At 41.8% G+C, this 18,475-nt stretch overlaps 1 protein-coding gene and 2 long non-coding RNA genes across 3 annotated transcripts; 1 reads left to right on the top strand and 2 right to left on the bottom strand.

The window, feature by feature from the left end:
* On the bottom strand, positions 599–4,734 carry LOC110435467. The gene is made up of 3 exons (XR_002453167.1): positions 2,274–4,734; positions 1,830–2,169; positions 599–779 (listed from the first exon to the last, which is right to left on the bottom strand). It is a non-coding gene; the product is annotated as an uncharacterized LOC110435467 (long non-coding RNA).
* Positions 5,278–7,604, bottom strand: LOC110435468. Its single transcript, XR_002453168.1, has 3 exons — positions 6,953–7,604; positions 6,509–6,848; positions 5,278–5,458 (listed from the first exon to the last, which is right to left on the bottom strand). It is a non-coding gene; the product is annotated as an uncharacterized LOC110435468 (long non-coding RNA).
* On the top strand, positions 16,103–17,889 carry LOC8076922 (5-pentadecatrienyl resorcinol O-methyltransferase-like). The gene is made up of 2 exons (XM_021461045.1): positions 16,103–17,008; positions 17,427–17,889. Exons 1-2 carry the CDS (start codon positions 16,184–16,186, stop codon positions 17,724–17,726), a joined length of 1,125 nt encoding a protein of 374 aa, XP_021316720.1. The 5' UTR covers positions 16,103–16,183; the 3' UTR covers positions 17,727–17,889.

Below are 18,475 nucleotides of genomic sequence, written 5' to 3'. Positions count from 1 at the left end.
ATAATAACATAACAAGCTCATCATCTTAATGTAGATGTCCCCAAGGCCGCTCCTGACCGTGAGCTCGGCTAGTATACCAGTTTTACACTCTGCAGAGGTTGTACATCTTTACCCATGAGTCATGATTTACCCTTTCGCCCGAGGTAGCTAATCTCTTAACCCCCTTCCTAGGGAGGTCGGCAGGGATCACTATGAAGCCTTTCAAAAGTTCGTCTAACAAGTTAGGGCCGCAAGGTTTCCTTTGCGCGCAGATATAGAGCCCCCCTTCCGATGGCACAATGACTCGCAGCCTATACTCATACAGACAGAGGCCACACTATACCCAAAACGGTTCAGCCCCTCCGCCCTTTCGGGTAACCGCTAACAAGCTAGAAAAGGGCTTCATACTGAGCTAAAGCCAGAGCCATAATAGCCCTCATGGTTGCACTGTTATCCCGGGTGATCACGTACAGACAAGATCTCATACAGTTATTTGTCATTCTTTTATGTTCATTGCATAGCTATTAATCATCTTACAAGATCATGGATTATATCAAGCACTAGCACATCTACACCAAATGCATATCAAGTAGGTAGCAAGGAATACAGGTAACAATCATCTATGATTTTGCTAAGGTCGACAAGGTGATAGCATGCATATGACATATATGTGTAGTTATAAGTGAATAGGTAACAAGGATGATCCCAAGTTATACTTGCCTTAAATATTTGCTCAATTCCCACACCTTCAGCTTTCGGTCATCACCTTCTGATCTTCAACGCCCACAAACGGTTCTCGTCTACTCGTATCAAACACCACACATAGACAAACATACAAGCAACAAATAAAAGCAACTAAGAACAATACACCACACAAGAGAAAAGAGCGTACTAAAAGAGAATCAATGCTACAAGATCGCAAGAAGCACTGGAACCGAACCTATCGTTAAAAGAAATTATTAATGGTAGTTTTATATTATAGAAGAGAAGCCTATATATTTGATTTATTTAAGTAAACAAAATAATTAAAAGTTTAATTCAGATTAATGTTAGCATATTTATTTTCAAAGGTCAAGTTAAAACTAATCATATTTTATTTATAAATACTTAGATATCATTTATGCCAATTCAACACTAACATGTAAATACAAATTGACATATGAGAGCATTTAATCGAGTATAATATGCATGTATAGACTGGGCAAATTATAATTTAGGAATATAATTGTGTTGGAAACTAATCATGTTAATCATTTATATATAAAATACATAAGCATAAAATCTATTTTGATTTTTAATTATAAAACTAGATACAAGTATAATAATCAATTTAGTGTTTAGCTTTGCGTATAAAACCATATGACAGCTAAATTAAAGCACTTATATTTCAAGGTTGAACTAAGCATATTATAGTTCAAAGGATATAAAGATTAATATTAGTTAAATCAACATTAATTTATGAAGGACCAAAATATAAACCTATTATGCTTTTAATTAGAAATACAATTGCGTAAGCATAAAGTAAATTAATATTTAACTTATAAAATTCAAAGATATAAGACTTGTTAAACATCACAACAAACATGTAATCTCGGTCAGCACAATCGCATGCTACGAGAACCGAATTATAACCCTAAGTTATTTTTTTAGTTAGAAAGCTATTTAATAAATATTAATCAAGTCGTATTTAAATCAATAAATTTATAATTAAGCTACATGGTAAATATTTGTACTACTGCGTAGAGCGCAATGATCCGATCTAACACAACTCAAACTACTCGAGCTAAAACAATTAATCGGTGAAGATTATACGATTGAGTGGCAAACATGTAAATAATGTCATCTTGTACCTTGGGCTGGAGGAGCCCGTGGCCTCCATGACCACTGCTGCCGCAGTGCGTGGGGATGGGAGGGGTCTGGCCAGCTGGCCAGCCGGAGACACGGCGAGGCAGCGCAAAGTCACAGCGACACGGACCCATGTTCAAGATGAGCCAGAGACAAGACCACAGGGGCAGCACGGCCTGCTGCCAGCCCTGCTCGACCGAGCACACGGCCAGGAAGGCTGGTGGCGCGGCAGGGCCACGGCGCACATGGTCGGCATGGCCATGGGGCTGCGGTGCCTAGGACTCGGTTAGGTTGGTTGCTCTGCAGGGTGGCCTGAGCAGATAGAGGAGAAGGCCGGCCATGGTGCTTCTCACCGGAAAAGAGAAAAGAGAGATGAGTTAGGAACATATCAAACGGAGATGGATTCGTAAAATAAAAGGCGTGTCGGTGTAGAGGACAACGAGATTAACCTCTAGATGGCGACGATTTTCGCAGGTGATGTCGGAGATGGCCGGAAAAGCTCGCCGAAGGTTCGCCGGAAGTTCGCCGGAGTTCTAGGTTTCGAAACTTCGGCTTTAGATCTAAGACGATAGGAACGACGGCTCGAAAAACCGGCCGTACTTTCGGAATCAGCGCATCGAGGGCTACGCCGGCATATATATAGTGTTGGGGTTTTGGGTTGATGGAAAAACGAGATATTTTATTTTATTTTCGGAATTAATTAATTTCGTGAATAAAAATAATTCCAAAAAGTCCAGAATTGATATTTAAGGTCCGAAAAATACTCCGAAGGGTCCAAAAATTATGAGAAAATTCTTAAAGATATTTTAGAACATGAAGAACCCAAATAAAGTATTTAGAGCTCATAAAAGATATATAGGAGTATCTAAAAATTAGATTATGCTCACAGAAAAGTGGAACGAGTTTCAGAAAAATGCTGAAATAATTTCCGGTAACTTTTTAGAGATTGATTGACGGGTGAGGAACTGAAAGGAGTGATTTGGGTTACACGGAAAAGATTTTGGGAAACTCGAAACGAAAGCACAGGCTGGAAAACAAGGAATAAAGATGTGCCGAACAAGGAGCAAAATTATTTTTTTTTTATATTTTCATGAGCACTCAAATACAAAACTAAATCAATTTTCATCTATTTTAAAAGGAGCAAATTTTAGGGTGTTACAATTATTCTACCCCACTTAACAGGAATCTCGTCCCGAGATTCGAAGAGACTAGAGACAATGATAAAGGTGATCATCAAGGTTGCTTTGAGACTTTTGACAAGATGATTTAGAAATTAATGATTAACAAAAGTTGACAAAGATATCAAAGATCGGCTCTCAAGATTAATTCAGGATTTATGACATGAGATCAAAGGATTGAAGATCAGCATGTGTGGAGGAGAAATATCAACAAAGGTTAAAAAGATAAATAAAAGTTGATCACGGGGTCTTCACATTATGAGGTTTAAAGTCAAGGAGTGAAGATCAATAAGAGAATATATAAAAGATAAAGATACATCTTATAGTGCTCAGAAATCCTTAATTCAAGATTTATGAGGTTTATGATGAAATATTATAACTTAACAAGGATCGATAGGAGAACAAAGATTGGTTTTCAAGGTTATTTCGAGCTTTATGATGAGAGATGATAAGATAATTGTAGACTGACAAGGGTTAAATAGAAAATACTAGCTGATCACAAGAAACACAAAAATCGATGACAAAAAAAATACACTAGAAAGGTGAAGTTGACCTGTAGGTCATCATATTACAAGGTAATGATAAGGGGCAAATACTAAATAGTGTATAAGATAATGATTGATGATAGAAAAGATGACGTTTGCTATACAAGAAGGATATACAAGAAGGATAAGATTGATCGTTAGATTTTCCTGTCTTGAAACTTGAGATACTTAACGGTAGCGGACGCTACCCCACTTAACAAGATTGAGCTACTTCTCACGACGGTACCTTCCAGACCTCCTTCGAAACACAAGAACAAAGACGACACACAGGCATCATACAAACAAGACAAGCACACAACACATCATCGATTCTACACCTGTTTCTTCAACAATGGTGGTCATCCTAAAGGGCAGATTAGAGATGATAAAAGGCCATCGAATTTTTAATAGAACAAGTTTTGAAAAGTTAAGTAAAACAAGTAAATAAAGGCCAAGGTGATAAATAGAATTAGCTCAAAGGAAGCTATTCAAGGAGGAGATACAATATGACAAAGATTGAGAAATAATCAAACTCAAAGAGCCAAGGGATAATAAAATAGTTTTATAGCAAATTAGACTTTTCTAACCGACCAGTGCTACCTAGGCATACGTCCTACAGTCAACACTGCTCTGATACCACTCTGTCACACCCGGTTTTAAGGAACAAAACCAGGCTAGCTATATGTGTGCCCAGGAAGTCCACACATACAACAACAGAAAGGAACAGTATCAGAAACAATGTTATATAGCGAAAACATATTTATAATTAACACTTACATCAGAGTATCGCGGAACGGTAACAAATCTTCAGGCTCAATCTACACAGGGACGGCTGACTGGGGGTAACATATGCCTAGCACTTCTTGTATCTTGAGAACACCTTCATGATTCCATCGCTCTTCTGCTCGACTCTTACTAGTAAACTGAAGTGGTGGGAAATAGCAAGGGTGAGCACATATCGTACTCAACAAGTATACCCAGGGGTTCATGAGGCTCAAATAGCTGACACTGGTTTGACTGCATTTAGCTTTTATTAGTGGATAGCATATTCATAATTAAATAGCAAATGCCAAGGTAGCATAGATAATCCACTAATCACATGATCAAGTGTAAGCATAATTAATCTCATGGCATAAACGATAATCAAATGAACATAATAACATAACAAGCTCATCATCTTAATGTAGATGTCCCCAAGGCCGCTCCTGACCGTGAGCTCGGCTAGTATACCAGTTTTACACTCTGCAGAGGTTGTACATCTTTACCCATGAGTCATGATTTACCCTTTCGCCCGAGGTAGCTAATCTCTTAACCCCCTTCCTAGGGAGGTCGGCAGGGATCACTATGAAGCCTTTCAAAAGTTCGTCTAACAAGTTAGGGCCGCAAGGTTTCCTTTGCGCGCAGATATAGAGCCCCCCTTCCGATGGCACAATGACTCGCAGCCTATACTCATACAGACAGAGGCCACACTATACCCAAAACGGTTCAGCCCCTCCGCCCTTTCGGGTAACCGCTAACAAGCTAGAAAAGGGCTTCATACTGAGCTAAAGCCAGAGCCATAATAGCCCTCATGGTTGCACTGTTATCCCGGGTGATCACGTACAGACAAGATCTCATACAGTTATTTGTCATTCTTTTATGTTCATTGCATAGCTATTAATCATCTTACAAGATCATGGATTATATCAAGCACTAGCACATCTACACCAAATGCATATCAAGTAGGTAGCAAGGAATACAGGTAACAATCATCTATGATTTTGCTAAGGTCGACAAGGTGATAGCATGCATATGACATATATGTGTAGTTATAAGTGAATAGGTAACAAGGATGATCCCAAGTTATACTTGCCTTAAATATTTGCTCAATTCCCACACCTTCAGCTTTCGGTCATCACCTTCTGATCTTCAACGCCCACAAACGGTTCTCGTCTACTCGTATCAAACACCACACATAGACAAACATACAAGCAACAAATAAAAGCAACTAAGAACAATACACCACACAAGAGAAAAGAGCGTACTAAAAGAGAATCAATGCTACAAGATCGCAAGAAGCACTGGAACCGAACCTATCGTTAAAAGAAATTATTAATGGTAGTTTTATATTATAGAAGAGAAGCCTATATATTTGATTTATTTAAGTAAACAAAATAATTAAAAGTTTAATTCAGATTAATGTTAGCATATTTATTTTCAAAGGTCAAGTTAAAACTAATCATATTTTATTTATAAATACTTAGATATCATTTATGCCAATTCAACACTAACATGTAAATACAAATTGACATATGAGAGCATTTAATCGAGTATAATATGCATGTATAGACTGGGCAAATTATAATTTAGGAATATAATTGTGTTGGAAACTAATCATGTTAATCATTTATATATAAAATACATAAGCATAAAATCTATTTTGATTTTTAATTATAAAACTAGATACAAGTATAATAATCAATTTAGTGTTTAGCTTTGCGTATAAAACCATATGACAGCTAAATTAAAGCACTTATATTTCAAGGTTGAACTAAGCATATTATAGTTCAAAGGATATAAAGATTAATATTAGTTAAATCAACATTAATTTATGAAGGACCAAAATATAAACCTATTATGCTTTTAATTAGAAATACAATTGCGTAAGCATAAAGTAAATTAATATTTAACTTATAAAATTCAAAGATATAAGACTTGTTAAACATCACAACAAACATGTAATCTCGGTCAGCACAATCGCATGCTACGAGAACCGAATTATAACCCTAAGTTATTTTTTTAGTTAGAAAGCTATTTAATAAATATTAATCAAGTCGTATTTAAATCAATAAATTTATAATTAAGCTACATGGTAAATATTTGTACTACTGCGTAGAGCGCAATGATCCGATCTAACACAACTCAAACTACTCGAGCTAAAACAATTAATCGGTGAAGATTATACGATTGAGTGGCAAACATGTAAATAATGTCATCTTGTACCTTGGGCTGGAGGAGCCCGTGGCCTCCATGACCACTGCTGCCGCAGTGCGTGGGGATGGGAGGGGTCTGGCCAGCTGGCCAGCCGGAGACACGGCGAGGCAGCGCAAAGTCACAGCGACACGGACCCATGTTCAAGATGAGCCAGAGACAAGACCACAGGGGCAGCACGGCCTGCTGCCAGCCCTGCTCGACCGAGCACACGGCCAGGAAGGCTGGTGGCGCGGCAGGGCCACGGCGCACATGGTCGGCATGGCCATGGGGCTGCGGTGCCTAGGACTCGGTTAGGTTGGTTGCTCTGCAGGGTGGCCTGAGCAGATAGAGGAGAAGGCCGGCCATGGTGCTTCTCACCGGAAAAGAGAAAAGAGAGATGAGTTAGGAACATATCAAACGGAGATGGATTCGTAAAATAAAAGGCGTGTCGGTGTAGAGGACAACGAGATTAACCTCTAGATGGCGACGATTTTCGCAGGTGATGTCGGAGATGGCCGGAAAAGCTCGCCGAAGGTTCGCCGGAAGTTCGCCGGAGTTCTAGGTTTCGAAACTTCGGCTTTAGATCTAAGACGATAGGAACGACGGCTCGAAAAACCGGCCGTACTTTCGGAATCAGCGCATCGAGGGCTACGCCGGCATATATATAGTGTTGGGGTTTTGGGTTGATGGAAAAACGAGATATTTTATTTTATTTTCGGAATTAATTAATTTCGTGAATAAAAATAATTCCAAAAAGTCCAGAATTGATATTTAAGGTCCGAAAAATACTCCGAAGGGTCCAAAAATTATGAGAAAATTCTTAAAGATATTTTAGAACATGAAGAACCCAAATAAAGTATTTAGAGCTCATAAAAGATATATAGGAGTATCTAAAAATTAGATTATGCTCACAGAAAAGTGGAACGAGTTTCAGAAAAATGCTGAAATAATTTCCGGTAACTTTTTAGAGATTGATTGACGGGTGAGGAACTGAAAGGAGTGATTTGGGTTACACGGAAAAGATTTTGGGAAACTCGAAACGAAAGCACAGGCTGGAAAACAAGGAATAAAGATGTGCCGAACAAGGAGCAAAATTATTTTTTTTTTATATTTTCATGAGCACTCAAATACAAAACTAAATCAATTTTCATCTATTTTAAAAGGAGCAAATTTTAGGGTGTTACAGCACGCATGGTCAAATGTGCCTTTCTTAGGTGCGTCCACCACTTGGTGTTGCCCATCTTGTCTATGGATCTGGCTAGTTGTTGCCTCAGCCCTGAATTGAGTTAGGGTGTGCCGTACAAGCTTGTCAATGATGTAGCGGTGCGACGGCTTCTGGTGGTGACCATAAGCACCTCACCTTCTTGGGCCAGTTGCCCACCATTAAATTAGTGGTAGCCTTCAAGGGCTCGTCTTTCACTTGGCCAACCACTGCATTCATGGTGGTAGCTAGACCATGGCATGGTCTAGCCTTCCCCTTGAGTCGAATCGAGGGGGTGTCAAGGCTATACATAAACATGCTAGGCGTGCCTCATTATCACACTAGAGGATGTGATGGAGTTTGATTCCATCAAATCTTCCCTCTAGCTTATGGGCTTCTTCACAGTAGGCCTCCATCTTTTCAATTGTACAGGTTGACTCCTTCATCACCTGGTTGATTACCAGCTCATAGCTTACTTAGACATGGAGTTGGCATGCTCTAAGGTCGATCACCATGTGAATCCAATGGAGGAGCACTTTGTTGACGGTCGATAACGTCAATATTTATTAGAACTTTAGAAACAAGGGAACACATGAAAAAAAATTAGTCTAGGGTTTAATAAGACAATTTCCATGATTTTTTCATATTCTGTATTTCTAGGGTTTACTTCACACAGAGAGCTGAAAAGAAGGATTCTAGTGCATATTTACCATGAAACTCATCTACGACGGAAAACATCACGAGAAGGCTCAGGAAGGGTCTAGAAGACACCCGAAGGAACGAGAGCCATGGAGGAGAAAATGTGGGGCCAGCCGGCCCCACCCTGGGGCCGTTCGGCGCCCTATTTCACCCGATGGCCGCCGCCTTCTGGAGTCTTCCTCCTACGCCTACTTGGAAGCCAAGCAAAGTATCCCTCCGTCGATTTTAAGTCGGTTTGATCCGACGGTACACACAAGATGAAGACGCAGATCGCTGACGTAGCGGTTCCTTGCCCCCTACTCCACCTCGGCCTATATAATGACGCCCAAGGGTCCCCCAAGAGGCATTCTAGACCCCGGTGCTTCATATTCTCTACATAATTAGGGTTAGGGTCCCGCTAGTTGATCTAGTTCTAGTTCATCTAGATCTAGTTTATCTAGATGTAGCAATTAGGAGAGACTAGTTCTTCTAAATCTAGTCTTGTTTAGAGATTAGAGAGATTGAGTAGAGGAGTAGAGATTCTGGAGGAGTTCTGGCCTATCGGCGCTTCTTCATGGTTGTATTCGTCTGGATCCAGTTCCCTCACCCGGAGCTGCATTCTGAGGTACTTTTGTACTTACCATTCTGATTTAAGTAATCAACTTGTTCTTATTCATTCTTTGGTTCACAACTCATATTGAGTGCTTTGATCTTGGTCATTACTTGGTTGAAGTAGTATTTCATAGTGTAGGCGTGGTGCCTAGGCTAGGTTTACTTGTGGATGTCCCCTGATCAGCCAGACTGTGGTAGTTTGTGTAGGTGATTTTATAGCTGCGTTGATTCCTCTGTAGTCCACATCCCGTTGATAGGACTGATAGGCTTATAGGTACCTGGTAGGAGATTACTCTGTTTCTTCTCCTATTCGGGTTACTTGCCCGATAAGACGATGTTATACAAAGTTTACCGGAGTCGGAACCAGAGTGGATTAGCTATTTCCTTTTTCTTGATATGATCTAGCCTAATTGTAGGGTTAAGTCTATATACTTTGTCATCATCACAACTGTTCCCTGTGGATATGATATTTAAAACCTCTAGGTAAAATGTGACATTGGTACGATATCTGTGCGCTTGCGGATAATCTTACTTAAATCTTATTTAAAGGAGTGCAGTTAATTTATACCAACACACTTCGTACTCAGCAACATTGTTATAGCATGAAAGTGGAGCTAAAGTGCATACCTTAGCTTGTCACTGCTAAGAGATATGAGTAGTACTCCAACCATGCCTCCTTGGAGCATCAAGGAACCATCATAATACATAGTCTAGTACTCTAGTTTGGATAGATAGGAGGAGTCTGCTCCCCCATTAATTCTTCCATGAAATCGATGAGGACCTGTGGCTTGATGGCGATGCGAGGGGCATAGGAGATTGCCTGAAGAATTAGCTTAGCAATACCTAGCAGCTAATCACATACAATGAATTAGATGGATAGCACACAAGATAGGGATTATATTGATTCAAGCACATGGTGCTCTATGTCTAGTTTGAAATAGCTTCTCTATGCATTTGTATGCTTGGTTATAGAGGCTGCTACGTGTATATGTGCCCTAGAATATAGTAGATGGGATCCTGATCGGGAGGCCCCTACCCTTCTTATATTGGGGAAAGGTTATAGTAGGTCTGATCGGCTAAAAGATAAGTTTGCTAGTTTGTAACATGGAATGTGGAACAGAATGATTCTCTCCTATCACCTACTAAAAGCTCTAGTTTGGTTTTGGATAATTGATGAAACTCAAGTACTAACCTTCATGCTAAGTGTGTAGATTAGATGAGCTTGGTACATGCAAAGTGATGGAGCAAGAGGTGATGATGGTGATGACCACAAGGTGATCAAGTGCTCAACTTGGAAAAGAAGAAAGAGAAAAACAAAACCCTTTGGAGATCAAAGGTATTTCTAAGGGTTTTGGTTTTGGTGATCAAGACACCATAGAGGGTGTGATCATGTTTAGGATAGATAGCCGTACTATAAAGAGGGGAGTTCTTCGGCTAAGCGGTTATCGAGTGCCACTAGGTGTCATTGTTCATGAGATGCATTTAGAACCTAGTGAGCTAACTTAACCCTTGAAAATGTTTGTGAAAAGATGCATTTGGAACCAAGGGGGATTCGACGCTTTTGAGAAAATGATATACATATTTTCTATTGCGCCGGTGGGAATTTGGAGAAGTCATGGGAGACCAGAAAAAAACTCACCACACACTAACTCTGGGAGAGTTGGACGCTAGGCCAGCGTTCGATGCGTGCTGACTGAGTGCGCGTGAGAAAAGTGCGTCAGAACATCCGACGCCCTACCGTTGGACATGCCGATACTCGCACTATAGCAGGTGATGTAAGCAAGGGCGCAAGTGAAGGTCTTTTGACTAAGCGCATCGAACACTGTGGAGCATCCAATGAGGGACCATCGGATGCGTCGGATGCCTCTTCACGTTTGCAGTGCTCCCTGAGTTGCCTCCGATGCTGAGGGGCGCGTTCGGTGCGTTGCACCTGACGCGTCCGTCGTGTTGTCTCTAAGAATTTGAACGTTTAAGTGACCGTTGGAGATCAATGGTTCACATTTGACTAAGGACACATGGCACAATCTAGTGCGCCTATCAGGGCAGCGTCAAATGCTGAGGGTGTGTCCGATGCCCTATGTCGGAGCGTCTGACACCGCTGACTGGGCAAGCTCTAGGAGCCCAACGGCTCTATTTATTGAGGGGGCTTATAAATAGTTGTTGGCTGGCTTGGGGCTCACCCTCTTGGCATTCTAGCATACTTGACATCCTTGTGAGCCTAAGCAAACACCTCCCACTTATCTCCTTCATAGATTAACCATCTTTGTGAGATTGGGAGTGATTCTAAGTTCATTTGCTTGAATGATTGCATCTAGTGGTACTTGGGGATTGATGGTTGCCACCACCGGCTTGGTGTAGTGGAGGAGCATTGGCACGAGTTGGTGATTATTCGTCGCCATCTCCCGGTGATGGTGAGGGGGCTTGTACCTTCCCCAGTGGAGAGCCAAAAGGTAACTCTAGTGGATTGCTCGTGTCATTGAGTTACCTCACTTCTGGGTCGGTTCTTGCACTGTCCTAGTAAGGATAAGGTTCATGCAACACCTCTTAGCCACCGAACGACCAAGTGTTGGTCGACACAACAAGGACTAGCGTGCCGACAAGCACATGATCCTCGGGAGAAAAATTGGTGTCTCATTGTGTTTGATTGGCATTCTCCCGGTGCTTGATTGTTTATATTGGTGATTCGTTCATCCCCTATATGGCGGTATAAATATATCTTCCTCTCCATTTACTTACTGCAAAGTAGTGTAACTAGGTTAGTTGCTAGTTTTGCCTTGTGTAGCTAAGCTCAGTAGTGTATCTTGTAGAGACATAGCCTTTTGTGTGCTTAGTAACAATAGCAACTAGAATTGTTGGATAAGTGGCTTACAAACACCTCATTAGAGCTAGACCAAAAGGCTTTGCTTTGTTATTTACTAACCACTTGCTCTAGTGAGTTTGTAGAATTTTTAAATAGGCTATGCCCCCTCTAGCCATATTAGGACCTTTCACCTACATATGACAGCATCGAGTATCCTCAAAATGTCTTGATGTCAAAGCTAGTTGATTCGCCTAGCCTTGATAGGCCTCATCCCATGTCATCTTCGGCATAGTAGATTGGCATGGATTAGGCATATAGGTGAAGGTACCCCAAGCCATATATTCAACAAAGATGTTGAGGCCCATGAGCTCTAATCCCCACCTGTTGATGCACTAGGAGGACTCACAGTGGTTGACAATATCACCAAAGGCATTGGGCCAGGACACCATAATGATAGGGTGGCTATCAAAGTAGTGGTAGAGCTTGCGCTTGGTGATAAGCATGACATAGAGCAGCTTCGAGTCTGTGAGTAGTGGGCTTTGGAGTCATAGAGGACCTCACTGATGATGTAGACCGGTCTCTAGACCTTGAGGACATGGCCCTCTTCCTCACGCTTGACAACTAAGGCTATGCTTAATATGCGTGTGGTGGTAGCAATATAATGGAGCAGGGTCTCCCCTGTAACCAGGGAGACTAGAATTAGGTGTATGGTGAGGAAACTCTTCAACTAGTTAAGAGCCTGCTAGGCCTCCTTTGTCCACTCGAAGCATTTAGACTTCTTTGAGTCTATAGAGGTATCTCATGCTCTCCAAAACATGAGATGAGGCTACTCAGCACGGTCACTTATGAGCTTCTAGGCTTTTGTGAGGTTCTTGAATGGCTCAATTTTGATGGTGTTGGAGATTTTATTGGGGTTGGCTTTGATGCCTTGCTCGAACACAGTGAATATAAGTAGCTTCCTAGATTGGACCTGAAGACACACTTTTTAGGGTCAAACTTGATTTTATTGTCTTGGAGGTTCGAGAAACTTTTCATCAAGGTTAGCCTCCAACGGCCCAACCTTTGAAGTCTTCACCACGAGGTCATCGACATACATCTCATGGTAACAGACACACATCCTCCACTTCTTGTTGTTCTTCTTGACCAAGACAGGCTTGGCTAGCGACTCATGGTGCTTCACTTCTTCAATGAAGCCCACTACTAAAACCTTGGCAATTCTATTTCCCATTGCCCTTTGCCTCTCTTCATTGAAGCAGTAGAGGCATTGCTAGACTGGCTTGGCCTCTTACTTGATGTTGAGGCAATGCTCGGTGAACTCACAAGGCGGTTTTCCAGGCATGTTGGTGGGTTTCCATGTGAAAACATCAGCATTCTCATGCACACACTATGAGGGTCACCTCCATTTTTGGTGGCAATTTGACCCCATTGCAAAGGACCTTTCAAGGGTCTTCAGTGTCGACCCCAATTGCCTTGGTGTCATCCATCGACCTGAAAGCACTTGTTAGGAGTTCTCTATTGTTGTGTGGGGCCTCTTCCATTAGCTTGTTCTAGATCTAAGCAAAAATCAGCAGCGGCCACCTCCATGGCTGTGCGGGCCACGCCTTCATGCCCATAGAGGTTGGCCTCGGGGGTAGGGGAATCCATAGCTATGACTCCCTTTGGTCCGGGCATCCTAAGCTTCATTCAAGCATTATGAGGAACGACCATGAACTTTGTAAAGCTTGGCCACCCAAGCAACACATGGTAGGTGCCCAAGAAGTCCAACACCTCGAAGCAATGGACCTCCTTTCAAAAATTGGTTGGTTCCCCTAATGTGATGTGGAGCTTGATGCTCCCAAAATGTGTGGCCTACATCATAGGGATGACCGCATAAAAGGGTGCTTCACTCGGGCAAAGGCCCGCTTGAAATTCCCATGTGGCCCATGATGTTGGTGCAGAAGATGTTGATCTTGCTTCTGCCATCCATGAGCACCCATTGAGTCAAACCCGGGCGATGATGGAGCTGGCGACTAGGGGGAAATGACCAAGACTTGACACATGTTTGGGGGTAGTCATAGTGGTAAAAAGTTATTGGCACCTCCCACCACCATGGGCGCTAGGATTGTGTTGGTGCGACTATGTGCACCTTCCGTGGGGAGACTTTTTGTTGCCACCATGACTTAGGGGTCTCTTCTCCCCGAAATATGATGCAATGTATTTGGCTTTTGATGGGACGATGATGGCATAGGATGCCGACAACGACGGCATGGGGCGCCTGGCCTTGCTGTGTGATTGGGTCAGGAAGGCGGCTTGGGGCAGGCCGATCTTCAGTTCTGTCACCTCGAGCGGTGGCATGCCCGAGACCATTCCTGGGTGCCGGTCTGGTGGTGCTCCACGCCCACCGGTGTATGATATGAACTCGAAAGTGATGTTCGAATATTGTGTCCAATCTTTGGTAAAAAATTTCAGCAATAAAATATTTATCAAACAGCCCTTTTAGACAATAAATAATGTCCAACAACTAAAATCCTCGACTATCGTGAGCAGCAGCAATGCAAATCAGCATCAAGCTAATAGAATATCCAAAGAAATCAATGTTGACCTCCTTCATCTATGACACCAGGCTATTGGTTGAGAGTAATTAAACGGCCAATACCAAACTGTACAACTGCACTAGCACAAGAAGATCACACAGATCAATGTCATGTAAAAAGAAATAGAGACAGCGAACTCTTGTGATATACAGCAAGAAGATTCTGACTAGGATGCAGCCCTGATATAAAAGAATCAGCACTCCCATGTATAACTGTTGGTTCGAGCACTTTAGCCTTCAGCAACAACTGAGAATCTTCTTTCTTTATTTTCTTAGAAACTATCAACTGGCTTGGTGGCGAGAGATTTCAGGGCCACGAGCAATTGGCACCTTTTTGCTTGACAATGGAGAACAAATCGGTGTTGTATCACAATCTTCGTATCTCTCCATGTCCAACTAGGGAAAATTTTCCCCCAAACAAGCCACCAACTCAAAACATCTCTAGCAAATGTCTCTTCTGCATAATACATCTGTAGGGCTGATTCGAGTCTACATCCCTCAGAAGAAATCCTCCATATGATCTTCTCAATCATAGTACTCCTTGGAACTTGTTGCTAGAGATAGCTTTGGTAAAAATTTAACTTCCATGAGCAATTACAAATCAGCCATCATAACAAGTAAGCGAAAAGATGGCAAAACATATCGCGAGCAACCCACTAGCCGATATCAAATCAGAAGAACTATATCCGAATGATTTGCCCAATCTTTCACGACAAAATTTCAGCAACGAAATATTTATCAAGCAGCCTTTTTAGACAATAAATAATGTCCAGCAACTAAAATCCTCCGACTAACGTGAGCAGCGGCAATGCAAATCAGCATAAGCTGATAGAATATCCAAAGAAATCAATGTTGACCTCCTTCAGCTATGACACCTGGCTATTCGTTGAGATTAATTTAATGGCCAACACCAAACAGAACAGCAGCAGCACCACAGAATGATCACACAGTTCAATGTCACGTAAGAAGAAATAGAGACAACGAACTCATGCTATACGGCAAGAAACAATTTGTCGAAACAGAATTTCCTCTTTCACCAAAAATAGCAGATCCAAACAAAGGGATTCAATAGTAACCAGAATAAAATAACTCTTTAGTAATACCAGTAAACGCGTAGCAGTAATTCCTTTCCACATTGGAGAGAGAAAACAATACCAGCAGTAGTGATATCAATTAGATGCAATCCAAACTCTGGATAATTCTTTCACCCGCGGCCTTGACGATAAACTAGAAGACAATGTTCAATATAAAAGAACCTGACAAAAACACCATCTACGGTTTCGCAAGCGGCGTTTTGACACAGAATAACACCACGAAAATCAATCTCCACAGGTATGGACACAATTGTGATAAACCTCGCCAGCTTACATTGTTTCATGCGCCAATTATCTCCTCTAAATATTAGCATGGACATATTAGCAGAACTGGCAAGAACATTCGTACAATTTGGCATCTCACCAAAGAAAAATAATCCAAACTGCAGATGAGCTAAAATAATTTGAGGAGCCATGGGTTTCATTAGTGTCCTCGATCTCCTGGCGTGGCATGGCCCCAGGCAGAACCAGATCTCTAGTGAGCCGGGGCGCGGCCTTCAGATCAGCCTTCAGATCTCCTGGCGTGGCATGGGTAAGCATATAATCTTTAGTTTAGTCCATCCAATCTTGTGACAAGGACATACGCAATTATATAATAAAATGAGTTAGCTAGTTGCATTTTATTTTTTTTGTTTCCGTCATGCGAGGGCAATGATATATACATCCTTGTCGATGCAAGCTAGCACTTGGGGTTTTAGTCTCTGCTAGCTTGGTAATCCACCGTACCCAGAGGCCACAACACAATACAATGGCACTCAGCAGCGAGGACACTAGGGAGTTGCTCCAAGCCCACGTCGAGCTATGGAACCAGACCTACAGCTTTATGAAGTCGGTGGCGCTCGCCGTTGCTTTAGACCTCTGCATCGCTGATGCCATCCACCGCTGCGGTGGCGCCGCCACCCTCTCCCAGATACTCGGAGAGATTGGTGTCCGCCCATGTAAGCTTCCCGCCCTCCACCGCCTAATGCGTGTTCTGACCGTCTCAGGAACCTTCACCATCGTCCAGCCATCAGCGGCAACCATGTCATTGGAGTCGGACGGGAATGAGCTTGTCTATAAGCTGACAACAGCGTCCCGCCTCCTCGTCAGCAGCGAAAGCTCGGCGACGGCGAGCTTGTCTCCTATGCTGAACCACGTGCTTAGCCCCTTCCGTGACTCGCCCCTCAGCATGGGGCTCACTGCGTGGTTCCGGCACGATGAAGATGAACAGGCGCCTAGCCCATGCCCGTTCACCCTGATGTACGGCACAACCTTGTGGGAGGTGTGCAGTCGTGACGACGCAATCAACGCGTTGTTCAACAACGCCATGGCCGCAGACAGCAACTTCCTAATGCAGATTGTGTTGAGGGAGTTCGGCAAGGTCTTCCACGGGATAGACTCGCTGGTCGACGTCGGCGGTGGGGTTGGGGGAGCCACCATGGCCATTGCCACGGCGTTCCCGTCTTTGAAGTGTACCGTACTAGACCTCCCTCACGTTGTCGCCAAGGCTCCGTCCAGTTCTATTGGCAACGTGCAGTTTGTTGGGGGTGACATGTTTGAGAGCATTCCACCAGCGAATGTTGTCTTCCTCAAGGTATGTTGTCGTGTATATATGTTTCTTTTTCTACTATCTTATATGCCTATACTGCTAAAATTCAATTTGTGAGTTCAAATACTTATTCAACGAACTGTCTATTGAATTGGTTTTGAGTTTTGGTCGGCCCTAATATAACATATGAGTTTAAGTATTGCTAGACTTAAGGTGTCATAAATCTTTCAAAATAAACCTAGAGACGGTTGAGACTTGTGAGTGGAAGTTGGCAATAAGGACGGTTGGATTTCAGATCAATTGATTATATGAAATGGAGCTTCTAACTCGAGTTAGAACTTGTAGACACACACTACTGTTTGAACTGAAAGAACAACAAATCGGAAGGACAAATGTTTAATTTGTTTATGTGAAACTATCAAGGCATAATGCTCAACAATCGGCTTATTATTGCTTTTTCCAGTGGATTTTGCATGACTGGAGCAATGACGAGTGTATCAAGATATTAAAGAACTGCAAGCAAGCTATCCCTTCTAGAGATGCAGGAGGAAAGATAATAATCATTGATGTTGTGGTTGGGTCTGAGTCATCAGACACCAAGCTTCTGGAGACACAAGTAATGTATGATCTCCATCTCATGAAAATTGGTGGGGTTGAACGAGATGAGCAAGAGTGGAAGAAAATATTCCTCGAAGCTGGATTTAAGGACTACAATATTATGCCAGTTTTAGGCCTCCGATCCATCATTGAGCTATATCCATGAATGCTCAGCAAACAAGTCTGCTAAAGAAACAAAAGCATATGGCATGTCGAGTGTTCTAATGATTTCAATTTATGTTGTTGGGATTGGTGAAATTTCAGTTTGACCAATTTATGTCTGAATGTTACTGTTTAAATTCAATCAATTTCCTTTTTATGTTTGAGCCTGATAGTGAGCACATATCACACCCTGGCACCCTGCTAAAGAGCATGACCAATTGTTCAGTTATATACCATGAATTCATTGCTTTGGAATCTCTCTATTTGTTTTGAAGGTTATGTGATGGGTCCATCCCATTTTTCACGTGTCACGTAGGATCGAGAGAGATTATCATGAAAAGTATTATCTCAATATTAGTATACTTTATTTGAATATTGTTTATAAATATATTATAAAAAACTATTAGTAACATAACTTTATTTGAAAAACTTGGCCAATTCGAAAATAGTACTTATTATTTGTGATTAGAAAACTTTTGCAACTTGTTTTTTTTTCAAATTCATACTAAAAACTAAAACACAATTTTACTTGTTTATTAATCTGACTTGCCAGATGTATTTAACCTTTTCCTCGAGCATATCAATGCATGATCATTCTTAGAAAGATATTTACTATTTTATGGTACGATCACGTGCAAGCTTCATTCTTTGTACCGAAGACTATCCTATACATATAATGTGCAGAAGTTCAAAGCTACGTCAAAGATTGAATCTATCAAAAAAGTCAAAGGTTTATAAAAAAAATAGGGGTAA

The sequence above is a fragment of the Sorghum bicolor genome, chromosome 5 (genome assembly GCF_000003195.3).
Source record: "Sorghum bicolor cultivar BTx623 chromosome 5, Sorghum_bicolor_NCBIv3, whole genome shotgun sequence".
In the NCBI taxonomy this organism is placed as follows: Eukaryota; Viridiplantae; Streptophyta; class Magnoliopsida; order Poales; family Poaceae; genus Sorghum; species Sorghum bicolor.
Note: the sequence above shows the minus strand (reverse complement) of the source record. Positions and strands in the feature narration are given on the sequence as shown.

Bases quoted from the DNA above. Each gene is read 5' to 3' on its own strand.
- LOC8076922 (XM_021461045.1), top strand. From the start codon at position 16,184: ATGGCACTCAGCAGCGAGGACACTAGGGAGTTGCTCCAAGCCCACGTC. The intron at 17,009-17,426 runs GTATGTTGTCGT...TGCTTTTTCCAG, and splicing joins CGAATGTTGTCTTCCTCAAG to TGGATTTTGCATGACTGGAG.